Source organism: Ceratotherium simum, chromosome 9 (genome assembly GCF_057802395.1).
Source record: "Ceratotherium simum simum isolate JZ-2026a chromosome 9, ASM5780239v1, whole genome shotgun sequence".
NCBI classification, from domain to species: Eukaryota; Metazoa; Chordata; class Mammalia; order Perissodactyla; family Rhinocerotidae; genus Ceratotherium; species Ceratotherium simum.
In genome coordinates, this window is record NC_141908.1 from 68,591,280 (window position 1) to 68,606,106 (window position 14,827).

General features: G+C 39.4%; 1 protein-coding gene across 4 annotated transcripts in view; it reads left to right on the forward strand.

The window, feature by feature from the left end:
- MYO1B (myosin IB) overlaps nucleotides 1–14,827 on the forward strand; it is a 182,268-nt gene that overhangs the window by 92,805 nt on the left and 74,636 nt on the right. For all 4 annotated transcript variants that reach the window (XM_087435510.1, XM_087435512.1, XM_087435513.1 and 1 more), the window contains 2 exons: nucleotides 9,763–9,867; nucleotides 13,811–13,857. In XM_087435510.1, the coding sequence (XP_087291636.1) occupies nucleotides 9,763–9,867; nucleotides 13,811–13,857 (152 nt within the window). The remainder of the gene's footprint in view (nucleotides 1–9,762; nucleotides 9,868–13,810; nucleotides 13,858–14,827) is intronic.

The following is a 14,827-nucleotide window of genomic DNA, read 5'->3' on the forward strand; positions in this document are numbered from 1 at the left end:
TCTTATGGGACCACCATCGTATATGTGGCCTATCATTGATCTAAATGTCATGCAGTGCATGACTGTATAAGATCATGTCATCTGTAAACAGAGACAGTTTTCCTTCTTCCTTTCTGTTTCTGAGGCCTTTATTTCTTTTCTTTCCTAATTGCTCTGGCTGGGACTTCCAGTACTCTGTGGAATAAGAGTGGTGAGAGTGGGCACCATTGTCTTGTTCCTGATCTTAAAGGAATAGCTTTTAACCTTTCGTCGTTGAGTATGACGTTAGCTGTGTGCTTGTCATTTATGGCCTTTATTATGTTGACGTATGTTCCTTCTATACCCAATTTGTTGAGAGTTTTTATCATGAAAGGATACTGAATTCTGTCAAATGCTTTTTCTGGATCTATTGAGATTATCAGATGATTTTTATCTTTTATTCTATTATTGTGATGTATCACATTTATTTATTTGCATATGTTGAACCATCCTTGCATCCCAGGGATGAATCCCACTTGATCATGATGTCTGATCCTTTTATTGTGCTGCTGAATTCGGTTTGCTAATATTTTGTTGAGAATTTTGGCACTTACATTCATCAGGGATATTGACTTGTATTTTTCTTTTCTTGTAATATCCTTATCTGGCTTTGGTATCAAGGTAATGCACCCTTGTAAAACGAGGTTGGAATTGTTCCCTCTGCAGTGTTTTAGAAGAGTTTGAGACAGAGTGGTGTTAATTCTTCTTCAGTGTTTGCTGGAAGTCACCAGTGAAAACACCTGGGCCTGAGCTTTTCTTTTTCAGGTGGTTTTTGATTACTGATTCAATCTCCTTAGTAGTAATTCATCTGTTCAGATTTTCTATTTTTTCATGATTCAGTCTTGGTAGGTTTATGTTTCTAGGAACTTACCCATTTCTTCCAGGTTGGCCAATGTGCTGGCATATAATTGTTCAGAGTAATGTCTTATGATCCTTTGTATTTCTGTGGTATCTGTTGAATGTCTCCTCTTTTATTTATAATTTTATTTATTTGAGTCTTCTCTCTTTTTTTCTTGGTTAGTCTAGCTAAAAGCTTGTCAATTTTATTTATTTTTTCAAAGAACCAATCTTAGTTTTGTTGATATTTTCTGCTGTTCTTCTCTTCTCTGTTTCATTTAATTCTGCTCTAATCTTTATTATTTCCTTCCTTCTGCTAACTTTGGGCTTGGTTTGTTCTTCTTTTTCTAGTTTCTTGAGGTGTAATGTTAGTTTGTTTATTTGACATCTTTCTCTATTTTTATTTGTTTATTTTTTTTGTGTGAGGAAGATCAACCCTGAGCTAACATCCGTGCTAATCCTCCTCTTTTTGCTGAGGAAGACCAGCCCTGAGCTAACATCTATTGCCAATCCTTCTCCTTTTTTTTTTGCACCAAAGCCCCAGTAGAAAGTTGTATGTCATAGTTGCACATCCTTCTAGTTGCTGTATGTGGGACGTGGCGTCGGTGCGCGCCCGGGATCCGAACCCGGGCTGCCAGTAGCAGAGCGCGCGCACTTAACCACTAAGCCAAGGGCCCAGCCCCTTTCTTTATTCTTAATGTAGGCATTTGTAGCTATAAACTTTCCTCTTAGAACTACCTTTGCTGCATCTCCTAAGTTTTAGTATATTATTTTTCCATTTTTGTTTTGTCTCAAGATTTTTTTTTTTTTTTTGTGAGGAAGATCAGCCCTGTGCTAACACCTGCCGATCCTCCTCTTTTTTTGCTGAGGAAGACTGGCCCTGGGCTAACATCCGTGCCCATCTTCCTCCACTTTATATGGGATGCTGCCACAGCATGGCTTGTCAAGTGGTGGGTCAGTGCGCCCCCGGGATCTGAACTGGCGAACCCCGGGCCACCGCAGCAGAGCATGTGCACTTAACTGCTTGTGCCACCGGGCCGGCCTCTCAAGATATTTTTTATATAAATTTTTTTAAACAGTTTCTATTGCACTTAAGTAAAAGCCAAACCCAGTGGGCCTATTGTGCAAGGTTCTGCTTGATCTGGCCCCTACCTACTTCTGCACCTTCCTTCATGCTTTTCTCCCCTTCTGATGGCATCTCATGTTATATGGCAGCTCATGTTACTTTCCATTAAAAGGCTTGCTCTCTATTGTATGCAGACAGTGTTTCATTATTTAGAGCTTCCCATCCCTTTTTAGATCATTCATCTGAACTCTGGGTATGGGCTCTTACCTGTATTTGCTCAGAAATTTGTGAAATCTTTGGCTTTTCAGAACTCTTTCTTTCCAGTAGGAATTTTAAGAGGAGATTGTGTCTTGGGAGAAAGTTTTTGCCCCTTCTCTGTTACTGACCAGTTTTTTCTTGTGAAATAGAATTTAATGCTTAGAAGCAGTACAGTTTCTTGTTTGTTTCCAAGTTGATCAATGAAAATGGTAGCAAGGCAAGTTGAAAACTGTGTCCCTTGACAGAAGTCATTCGTGTTGGTGGTATATCTCATGCCACCTCTCCCCACCCCAATCCTTTTGACTGTATCTACGAGTCTATTCACTTTACATATCTTTCTTTTTATTTAAGCGTGAGGGAGGAGAAGATGAAAATATTCCTAAGCCTATTAATTTTTTAGGTTTTTACTCATTCTTCATCACGACTAAAGACATATTTTTTGAGAGTCTGATTGTATTAATTTGTTCCTAAGTGAGTCATCAGAAGTGGGTCGTGGTCACTGGTTTGACTGGTGTTGGCCAATTTTTCATCTCCTCTGGAACATATGTTCCAAGAAGACAGCACATCCACTAATTAGCCCTGTCAGTGTATGACTTCCTCCTGGAGTGAGATTCCATCTCCTTGTGGCCTCATATACCTTCCTTATTGAAAAACTGAGTGGAGGTTGCTAGTACTGTTTCAGAGGGTTGGCATTCATTCTTTTCTGAGAAAAGCAAAAACCAATCTAGCGGCTTAGAGTTTATTCTTCTTTTCTATATTTTTCTCTTCTCTTGATGCCTTTTCTACTTACTAACCTGTTGTCCCATTCACCACTTGAAATCCTTTTCTCCCGATCATCTTCCCTGGATATAATCTTTCTAGGATCTTTTTACCCTCTGTCACAAGCTGGAGAATGGAGAGCTGCTTCTCAGGACTGTCTCATTTTGCTCTGGTAGGGCCATTCTGTTTACAGCATACAAGGTTAGGTGCTGCTTCAGATAGGAGGCTGGAGGAGGGGACCACAGACACCTTAGAGCACTGTTTGTCAAACTTTCCACTGTGAAGCACCAAGTTCCCCTCTCCCCAAGTCTGTTGCTGACTGATGCCAGAAAAATGAAATAAAAGAAGACATAGAAAATTCAATCTCTAATTTTTTGTTTTAGTTTCAACAGACAAAATAAACTACCCAGTTGCTACCAAAACTTCTAAAAGCCTACTTTCATATGTAGACCGGTAACAGTCCATGGATTGGCCAACTTTGAGTAGTGCTGGTCCTTGGACCATACTTTGAGTAGTACTGCCTAGATGTCTCTTGAAGCATTTGTCTTATTTTTGAGCTACTGTGCTTCTAGATCTTATGATGCTTCAGTTGTCCATTATCACTAAAATTCCTAGTGCTAGGAGGTGGGCACTATTCCTGGGAGCTGCTGTTTTTAAATATCCACTCAACTACACTCTTTGGTAGCTGCTGTGATCTTCCTTTTCATTTACAGATTCCAACAGCATCTCGTACCTCTCTGTCTCCATGGAGACATGTAGTGTTTTACTCACTCATTCCCATCTTTTTCTACTTTTCTTTTATTTTGAAAGCAGTGGTACAAAAATTGCTTCAACTTTTATTATGGTTTTTATTGTCTTTAGACTCTAAATTTGAATAAAGCTTAGAATTTGTGTGTTGTTTAATGTCTCTGTTTTATGGAGAAAAATGAAATGAGGGGAAATAATATAGAGATTGCTGCCAGTAGTGTGAGGAATTTGGAGAGGGGATTTAATCTCAATTTTATGGGGAAGAGGGATGCGGGCCATTTTTGAAATGTCACATTATCTTATTCACTGAAATTGTTTTTGAGTACACATAGTTGTTAAAAATTTTGTGTTAGTAAATAAATGAAAGAAGAGAACTAACATTTATTGCGGGCCTGGAATGTGGTAGGTACTTTACATATAGTAGCTCTTTTCAATAAGAATCTTTGCTTAATAGCTTATACAGAACCACCATGTCATATCAGAAGGCTTATTTTATAAGAAGTAATTAATTTAAGTAGGTTGTAAACTCCCCTTGGCAGATGATAATGTTATTGGTCTTAAACATTGGAGACACTCTTAAGCTGCAGGGTTATATAAAGTGGGCACTCGGGGAGAGGCGTGAACTCTTTGAGTCCTTTGGGGTCCTATTTAATTCATTACTGCTGTGCTAAATAAAAAATTCATCATGCCTCATAAAAGTACCCTAGTATTTCTAGGCAGTGAACTAAAAATTCACTACCAAGAATACAAACAGTGTGTGGAGAACCGTTCAAGCACTGATGGGGGGCAGGGAGGCAGAACATGAGGGAACCGTCATAACTGCGTTTTTCCAAGGACATCAGAATAAATCTGTCGGCCTGAGAAGATGATCCTGACATATGAAAACATTATAAATTATTTGGTTTCTAATTTTGTGGTTACATCAGTTTCTAGGAACTCTTCAGCTGTCTGCTAAAACAGTTAGAAAGCCTGCCTTCCTCGTTAAGACTTTTGGTTCTGAACCTCAAATGACCTTGTATTACTTTACATCTGTGATGGCTCTCTGACTGCCAGTGACAGAGATGTCACTGACTTACTGTAGCCTAAACATCGTGAGCATTTCACAAGCCTGAATATATCCACATTGAAGCGGAATAGCTAAGCAAACTGAAGGCCAAAATGTAGTGAGCTTTCGTTTTGTTTCTTCTCCATGTGAGAAAGGCCTCTTCGTGACCTACATGTTTTACATGAATTATCAGAGATTTTGTGGCCAACTTTCGTAAGCAGAGCAACTTATATATATTTGTATTTCCGTAACAACATTGCTAGTCATGACTCCTCTTGGAGCAGAGGCTGTGTTTCTCATTGCAAGACCCGTGCGTTTTGTACCATGATCGGAACAGTTCACGGCTGCCTGTTGGATCAGTTTGGATGTGCTGCAGCTGGGTTATTTTGCAGCACTGCAGACTCAGAACTGCTAAAAAGGGTGTTCTTCTATGTTGCAGAGTCCTTGTCTCATTGTGTACAACATGGCCTCGTGGATTACTCTTTAGGTCACTGGACCGCAAACCTATGTAAACTCAGTCCCTAGAAAAATTTGGGTTTCTTAACCAAGGAGATAGAGAGGTATAGAAGTAGATAAACATATCAGCATGTGTGTGAGTATAAATGTGTGACTCTCTCTATATGCTATAATGACATATATGACGTGGTTATATGATCTATCTGTGACATATATGCTATTACATATATTTATGAACGCGTGCATAGATACCTGTTAACTCCGAGGTAAATTTGCTAGAAGCTCTGTGAAAAAAACTCAGATTAAGCTTTGCTTATGTCCCCGACACAGTGATTGAATCCATGTGGAGCCTGCTCAATTAACATGCATAGGTTTTGATACCCTAGCAGTGAGATTCCCATCCTTTTGTCCTCCTGGTTGCAAATGTCTTTCATTGAAATGTTTGTTTTCCCTTTCTCATTCACCTACTGCTATTTCACAGTGCTTTCTTTCATAAAGCATATTATTATATATGAATTTATATAATTACATGATAACATATATAATAGATATTATTCACAACCCAGTGCAAGGTGCCAGAGAATACAGAGTTAAATTAGTTATCATTCTTACCTTAACAGGAATTTTTAAAATCCCCAGAATCATAAACTATCATCTCTAACCCCTTTCTCTTCTATATAGAAATGAATTCTGTTCTAGATATTTTGATCTAGAAGTATTTTGTTATAGGCCATTTGTCCATTAGGAAAATGTCACCAAGATCAAATGAAATATAAACTCTGTCCATAACTGAGGCCAAGTCAGCCTGAGCTGAGCAACTGTTAACCCTAGATGTTCTACCATTTTCTGGTGGGAAGAGATTTTGACTTCAAAGACTTTGTATTTTGTTTGTCCGACGATTGATGAATTTTAGGATTCAAGTTACATTCAAACATATATATGTATGTATATTTACATATGTAAAGTATCTATGCGTTAGAGAAACAATGAACTAAGAATTCATTATATACAGTGCTGTTAAGTTTTGCCAATTTTAACTGCCACTGTTCTTATGTCTAAAATGGCAGTGCTGTTCAGAATTTTGAGTACACGTGAAGACTACACCTGTTTGTCCCAAATAGGATAATTTTATATTTTTACAGTATATGTGCAAGACATTGTCATTGAGAGTATGAGCTCTGGATTAATGTATTCACAATCTACTCAAAAGTATTGCTTTGGAAAATGCTTACACTTTTATGCTGTGATTGCCAAGGCCATGTTTAGTTGGTCCCTGTAGTAGTCAACATAATTCAAAAACTAGACTTTGAAATATGGAGGATGATAATTTAGTTCTTGAGTCTCCTCCGCAATAAATTTTTCATTCATAGAGGTTATTACATAACATTTTGATTTGGACAAATATCTAAATATTTGAATAAAGATCCAAATTTACCTGACCTTTAGCACAGAAGAGTCAAAAGGAAATGAAGCAGAAAGCCTCATGAGATAACTATTATTTCCTGTTTCCAGCATGGTGAAATATTATGAAAATAGTCCTCTAAACTATGATGGACCTTGCAACTTATCCTACTAGTTTACTTACTTTCTCTAAAGTAGTGACTGTCCCATGAACTACTTGAGTTAAAGATCAAGTATTATGTCAGGAAAAAAATTATAATGGTTGTCTCTTTTGAACAATGAGGCTTTGGAGAAAATTACTCTTAATCCCAGCTTCCAAAAATGAATTATTAAAATGAGCCGAGTAAGAGAATTCCTGAAGATAGTTAGGAGTCCGAGCATAGAAACTTTTTGACAACTTAGAAGTAAGTATCCTTGAGGTATATTTTAAAATTATATTTGAATTACTTAAATAGATTTTAAAGTTAATAAAAGTGATTCCTAATTTCAATTTAAGTTAACCCATCTTTATATCTCAGTAGATTTTGTGGGTTTACATACAGTTTAACAGCCGGATGGTGTAAGTCCAATCCAAATTCCAAAAGATTTGCTCCTGGCACCATTCTTTTTAACAAATTTGACCCCGAGAGAACTTGACTCCATTTTGCTCATGCCATTTAAAAGGTCTCTGAGAGACCTTTTTGGCCATCAAAAAGTTCTCATTCTTCGCTGATTCCCCACCCCCCCGACCCCCCTGCCCCCAATGCAGTTTGTCCCTGGAGTCCATCCTGGTCCAGAACAGGAATTCTGGAGAACTTGGTATGGCCATGTATTTGAAGTTTGAGGTTTGGCCTCAGTGAGGTCTGTAATCACTGGAATAAATGAAACAGCCTGGCCTGGATTTTAATATTTCTTGTCAGTTTACCTAAAAGAAAACTTACCTTTTCATCTAAAATACATGTTTATATATATGTTTGTGTGTGTGTATTTGCCACTCTCCGGGACAATTATTTTGCCTATAAATGCTTTTAGTCTTCTAATAGTATAATGAGTAGAAAGATAGGCCAGAAATTCATGTCAAGAAAGAATATACATAATATATGTGAGAGGCCAGAAATTCATGTCAAGAAAGAATATACATAATATATGTGAGAGTGTATGTGGGGATGAGGAGCAAAGAATGCAGTTGAGAAAGCAGAATGACAAGAAAGAAAGCCTGGAGGTGAGTTGCTTCAGAGGCTGAAGTGCAGAATTGGAATGCGTGGGTGATTCAGGAGAATTGGCCCAGAGAGCACAGGATGTCAGGAATTTGCTGGGAGGGCAGCCTCACTTGAAAGCCAGAGAGCCTAGAAAGAAAGTGTCCTGAAGTGACCAGAAGAAGAGTTCCAGTTTGGACTGGTGGGTAGAGGAAATGTCACCAAGATCAAATGAAATGTAATAGCATATAAACTCTTTGTCCATAACTGAGGCCAAGTCAGCCTGAACTGAGCAAAGGAGTGTGTACATGTAATTTACCAGCTTTTAGATAGTTAAACCCTGAGAACGATGGAAAATGTGGTTCAGGGACTTTACACATTGGAGAATGTGTTAAGGGACAATGCCCTTTGGAGGAAGGGTATTGCAAAGATGAAAAGACTGATGATTCTCAGTTACAGTCTTTAAAAGGAGACAGCAGAAATCAGGCATCACAGACCAGAGAATCTATTTGGACCCATTTTCATTACCCAGAAGGCAAATTGGAGGAAGACCTAACTCCAACCATTGAAGAAGTACCCGGCCTCCCACCACAGTTCTCAGGGCTCCATGAGATCATTTACTTCTCCTATACCGTATTTGCTAGTACTCCAGAAGCAGTCATCTTAGGCCTTGAGAACCTTATGTGACCTGCATAAATTCTTGGTGCTCAGTGGCTCCCCTTAGTCGATGCTTTTGGGTTGCTCAAAGGCCCTGAAACAAGTGTTGGGCAGTGCACCCAAGGTGGCATTCCAGTTGCTCATTTATTATTTTTTCAACGGTGGGGAATGGGGCTGGAAGCCACCTGTAGGTCTCCCATGAGACATGGCAGTGTTTAGAATTGCGCCTTTATACCTGTAGGCAGAAGTACCATCACTCACACCTGGGGAAGGCTCTCTTGCTCTCGGACAGTGGCACCAGAGCCAAGACTTGAGAGAAAGCACGATTTGGGAAGCTTGGTTTCCTTACCTCAACTGCCCCGATGAGGGCGTATGTTTTATTCTGCCAACATTTAATAGTTGAGCATTTCCCAGATCCTGATTATGGAACATTAGAACTAGGACAGCTCAACGAGAAACAGATTCCTTGGCAGATAAGTTTGGGACATGCAGCATTCTCGATACTTTTCCAGAGTTCTTCAATGCGCGTGATCCTCTGAGAAGCCCTTTAAAAAGGAAACCTATTATTACTTCATCTAACTCACAGTGGCCCCTAATTCGTTTGACTTTGGACTTCATTTTCCCTGAATACTTATTAGCATTCCTTGGAACTCAGTATTAAAAGAATCGGGTTCTAGGAGGCAGATACTGAGAGGGGACGTGGACTGAGAGACACAGAAGGATAAAACCACCAGAAACACATTTTGTTCACCTTTGAGCTATGAATTCTTTGTATGCCTCAGGTGGCCTGCTGCTTGTAGCAGCTTACCTTTCAGAGTTACGAGTGAAGCCTGTGAAAGCAGCTTTTCTCTGACAGGGCTGTGTTTCTTGTTATCAGATCCTTAGATTACCTACTTAGTTTTTTGAGTTGAAGAGTAATTAATTTAGTCTAATTGTGAGCAAACCAGTTTGATTTAGAGAATACTTTTGAGGAGAACAGTTCTTCTAAATTATGAAAAATACATTTGGTAAAGATACCCAGGTTACCAAGTTATTTTTGGCTTGAATCATCTGTGTAATATAGTAATTGTATATAAATGGTTGCTTTGAGAAGATAGTTCTCCTGAGGTTTTGTTGGCTGCGTTACTCAGCAAATCTTTTAGCAGCCTGGTGATAACCTTTAAGCACAATTCCTGTTATATCTGAATTACTGACATGTTGAATAGAAAGCACAAATATTTTAAAACATATTTATAGCTGGGAGTAATAAAGGCATTTGCAAACACTATTAATGGGTCTTCTCCCCTCCAAACAGGTTTTCAGTTTCTGCCTCATTTATTGATATGACTTGTTTTCATCCACAGAGGCCAGCAAGCTTGTTATGTCCTACGTAGCAGCAGTTTGTGGAAAAGGAGCGGAGGTTAATCAAGTCAAAGAACAGCTTTTACAGTCCAACCCTGTCCTGGAAGGTAGGATTTTCCGTGTACCTTGAGTTGGTGTGACTGGACAGTAGATCCAGTTTTCAGGGCCTTGCAGGTACCTGGTGTGCTGGGAGGTGGGCTGGCAGGGAAGAGCAGGAAGAGACTCAGGCCCAGACCTGCCCAGGACACGGGCTGCGTCCTAGGAACTCATAGCTTTTGTGGGTTAAAGGAGGGAACAGTTGACTCAGGTAAAAGGAGTTTTCCCACCTACAGTCATTTTTTTTCCCTTCAATTTTTATTTGAATCACTTCAATTTTGCTTAAAAAGAATCAACTGATATTTGCATTTAACTTGATGGCTAGGAGAAACCTGGTGAAACAGAGCAACGTGAGTGCAGTGCAGTTTTATCGTTCAGGATGACACCTGTGGCTGCTTATTTCCATTGGCAGGGAGATCAAGGCTATGCCAGAGAAACATTTAAGGGCCAGTTTTTTTCAGGGCCCCAGAAAGCCTAAACCTGACTGTAGAGCTCAAATTCTATGGTTGGCCATCTGTATTAGTCGGCTTGGGTTGCCATAAAAAAATGCCGGAGACTGGGTGGCTTAAAGAACAGAAATTTATTTTCTCCCACTTCTGGAGGCTCAGAAGTCCAGGATCCAGGTGCTGGCAAGGTAGGTTTCCTTCTGAAGCCTCTTGGCTTGTAGGTGGCCGCCATCTTGCTGTGTGCTCACGTGACCTTTTCAGCATGTGTAGGGGAGGGAGGGGTAACCTGGTTGGTTCATGACCTCATCTAACCCTAATTACCTCCCAAAGGCCCCATCTCCAAATACCACACATTGGGGGTTAGGGCTTCAACATATGAATTTTGAGGGGGACACAGATGTTCACTCCATAATAGCATCAGAAAACAAAGCCAGAGGTGAGTCCCCTTAATGCCATGGAGGTTGACATAAATCATTGGTATAAAGCATCCTTTGATTTGGGAACAGTAAATCAGAGCCTTTCTCTATTGATGGCAAGCCCTTAGAGTTGCTTTATATTGGAAGCATGTCTTTATTGTCATTTAACACGGTTGTCGGGGTGGAGTAGGGTTTCTCAGCCTCGGCACTGTTGACGTTTTGGACTGCATAAGTCTGCTCTGGGGAGCTGTCCTGTGCATTGTAGGAGTTTAGCAGCATCCCTGGCCTCTACTCACCAGGTGCCAGTAGCATCCCTGCTCCACTTATTACCAGTGAAGGTGTCTCTGGACATTACCAGATGCCTCCTGGGGGTGGTCAAAACCACCCCTGATTAGAATCTCTGGTCTAGAAGAGTAGCTTGGTTCAATCTTTCCTTCAAAGTCATGGAAGGTCAGGATTTAACATGGATAAAAGCAGAGCTGCTTTGGGGTGATTGGAATACTCCCTGACGTGGAGGGACAGAACCCTGCTCGTTGTCTTTGTCACTCAGGCCTAGCCCCTCCTTCCACTTTATTACAAGGAGATACTGTGCATCTTTATCCCCAAGATAGTGAAATAAGAGTCATGAAAATACTTCAACTTTGTGAAAAGCAGAGGCTGAAACATGTATTACATTGTTATTGATCTTTCTTCCCCTTCATTATCTTAATGAATAAAGAAACTGTTATAAAAAGTGCTATATCTTCATTTTGTTGTTCCAGTATTTGACTTTTTGTTTACTGTCTTTGCTTTTAAGTTAGGGCACTATTTTATGCATATGCTTATTTTAAGAATGCTGTGATCTAAAGGAGAAGCTTTGTGGAATGCTATAGCTTGCATCTGTGATTAGAATCTGGCCCTTTATTCGATGGTATTTGAAACTAGGCCCCAGTGCAGGAAATGGAAGAAACGTCTACTGTGGGCATGTATTATCTTTTATGGGAATGCTTTACTTCTTAACCAGAGCTGCCACTGTAAATGAACGTTCAGAACAATGAACTTAAAAAAACAATCGAGGAATGTGTCTCAAGTGTTCTATAATGGAACACTTGTTTTTGATTCTGTGGCTCACAATAAAAGACTTCAGTGTTTAGAGCTGTGTTAGTAATGTGCAACTCAGATTTGTTTGATGAAAAGATGGTTTATAGCTTGCAAATGGCGCCCTGAATAAAGTTTTTCTGAAGCAATTCCTTCACTTGCCCTTGACCTTCAAGCCACAATAAATTGTCCTTTATGTATCAGCATCTCGAGCTGGACTTTGGGGCTATGCAAGTCAGTTCACTTGGCACCCCTACGTGTTCACACCCACCGGGAGGGACTAGCCTATGAAAACACAAAAAATGTCATAGTCTTCATGATAACTAGGTCAACCCTCACCATTACGAAGGTTGCATTTATTAAAGCCTTTTAGCTGGTGGTGGACATGGAATAATGAATGACATGACCCTCGTCAGCAAGCATCCTCTTTGAGTATTTTCCATGTACAGGTTTCCTCACTCAGTATAGCATCTCAGCTTATTTTCTATTCAAGAGAGAATTTGATGTCAGGGACCTACCAAACCATACCCATTCCAAGCGGAATCTCTGATACAAAGAACTTTCCCTGTGTTGACTTCGTAAATTTTGTCTTAACTGAGCAGGGGCCAACTATTTTTTTTTTTTTTAATTAAAACCATTAAAAAGCCAGCTAACGTGACGTATAACACATCAGGTTTGATTACTGAATATCCAAAGTGAACTTCAACTTGAACACGTGCTCCCACCTTGGTCAGGTGATTGCTTTCAAAACTTGGACCAGCTTTTAGCCCTAAGTAATCATCTGAGCTCTCGTCACTCTAACCTTCTCTCCATTTAATTTAATGAAGTTTTGGAGGCTTCCAGGGATTTGGCGCCTGGCCTCTTAATCTCAGATTCATTTCTATTCACCACGTCCTCATGAACTCTTCAGTCCTTGCTAGCTGCAGTGTGGCCCAGGGATCCCAGTACCAGCCTTGGGGTGGAGGTGGGGAGGTATTGATAGAAATGCAGAATATCATGCCCATCCCCCAACCCATTGAACCAAAGTCTGCCCTTTAACAAGATCCTCAGGTGATTGGTTTGCACATTCAAGTTTGAGGTGCCATGCTGGGCTTCCAAAGCATCAGACAGGGATCCCCTCTGTTTATAGAACTTATATTTATTTAACTTGGTGCTCTACTACCATGGTCCTGATTAATTTGCACCTATATTATGCACGAGCTTGGTGAAACAGTCCTTCTACCTTATGACACTATGAACTACCCCTGTTAACCAGGAGCACTCTGTGCCTGGGGCCGCTTCAACTCATGGTTCTTATGTGTCCTCATTTAAAAGGGAATCTTGTGGGAGATTCCAGCGCTTCAAAGCAGCTAAGATTGGAACAAACTTGGATTTTGTATTATGGATTAAATTGGTTTTCTTTATTTCCTGGAAAGTTTCACTTAGGTCTGATGGACATAAACTAATGAAACTATGTAGCATGTTTAGCCTATGGGAAATAACTTTAGTTTTCAAATCTCTTACTCTTCTGTATTTCAGTTATATATTTAATCACATTTAAATGGCTTTATTTTAAAATTAAAGAATTTAAGGTTTCTCCTGCCTCTTCCCTCTGGAAACCTCATGAAATTCTACCAAACCTTTGATAATATTAAGTAGTTGTCTCTGAAATAACCTTATTCACTGGTGGAAGATCATAGAAGCCTTGCTTGCTAGCTACTTAGTTGACTACTCTCAAAACAGTTCAAAGGTGTTGGATTAGACAAGATTAAGTTTACAGTAATACTTGGAAAAAATTCCATGAATCATGGGAATGTCTCTCTTTTTCTGTAAACTTATAATAAGACATGGAAGTTTTAGCAAGTTATTATGACTTCTGTTAAATGTGTTTCTATGAAAAGTTTGGACAGAAATGTTGTTGCTACAAGTTATATTTTCTAGGATTTATAGATGTCAAATAATTACATTTGCTTTATCTTTCTGCTTGAAATTATGTTCTGTCAATTTTAACCACACATCTGTTTCTTCCTTACTAGCTTTTGGAAATGCCAAGACTGTAAGGAATGACAACTCCTCTAGATTTGTAAGTATTTGTGTAAGCATAAGTGTTAACACTAATATTTAGCTCATGTATGTTTAAACAACCAGCAGATGTTTAATATTTCTTAATACACACATTTTAAAGATAAGAACACCATTATTATTCAGACAGTGAAGGTTCTGTAAGGAATATTTTTTCCTTTCTGGAATATTCCTTTTTAATTCTTGGAGTGACAAGCTATTTTTTTTCATGTGTTCTTGTCATCCATCTAAAATTCCATGAGCAATTTAAATGAGGCTGTTTAGAATAACTGTTTGTGTGAGTTTTGGTATTTAAAATTATAATTAAGAATCAGAAATTAAGTACAGTAGGACCCCTTATCCTTGGGGGATACCCACCTCCAAGACCCTCCCCCAGTGGATGCCTGAAACCGCAGATAGTACCAAATGCTATATATGCTATGTTTTTTCCTAACCAACAGGCTAACAGGTGGGTAGCAAATACAGCATGGATATGCTGGACAAAGGGGTGATTCACGTCCCACGTTGGATGAGCAAGAGGACACTAGATTTCATCACGTTACTCAGAACAGTTTGCAATTTAAAACTTATGAATTGTTTATTTCTGGAATTTTCCATTTAATATTTTCAGACTGTGGTTGATTGAGGGTAACTGAAACTGCAGAAAGTAAAACTGCAGATAAGAGGGGACTACTGTAGAAAGAAGGATAAACTGGGTGTCAACTTTGTATACTTGGTAGCTTTTGTCCTTCATTCAGTGGGACCAGAAAGAATGGGGGTGTATTCTGAAACTTTATAGAGATAAAATCATTAGGTTTGGCAACTGATAAGGGGAGAACTAAATAGTAAAAACTGAAGCTAATTGATGTTTTGAGTTTGGTTGAGTTGGAAAATCCTAATTCCATCCTAGAAGCCTTTCCAGCCTTGTCACCCATCACTCTCCAGCGTGCACTCTGCACGTCAGCCCACTGGGATCTCTCCAGCTGTGCTGG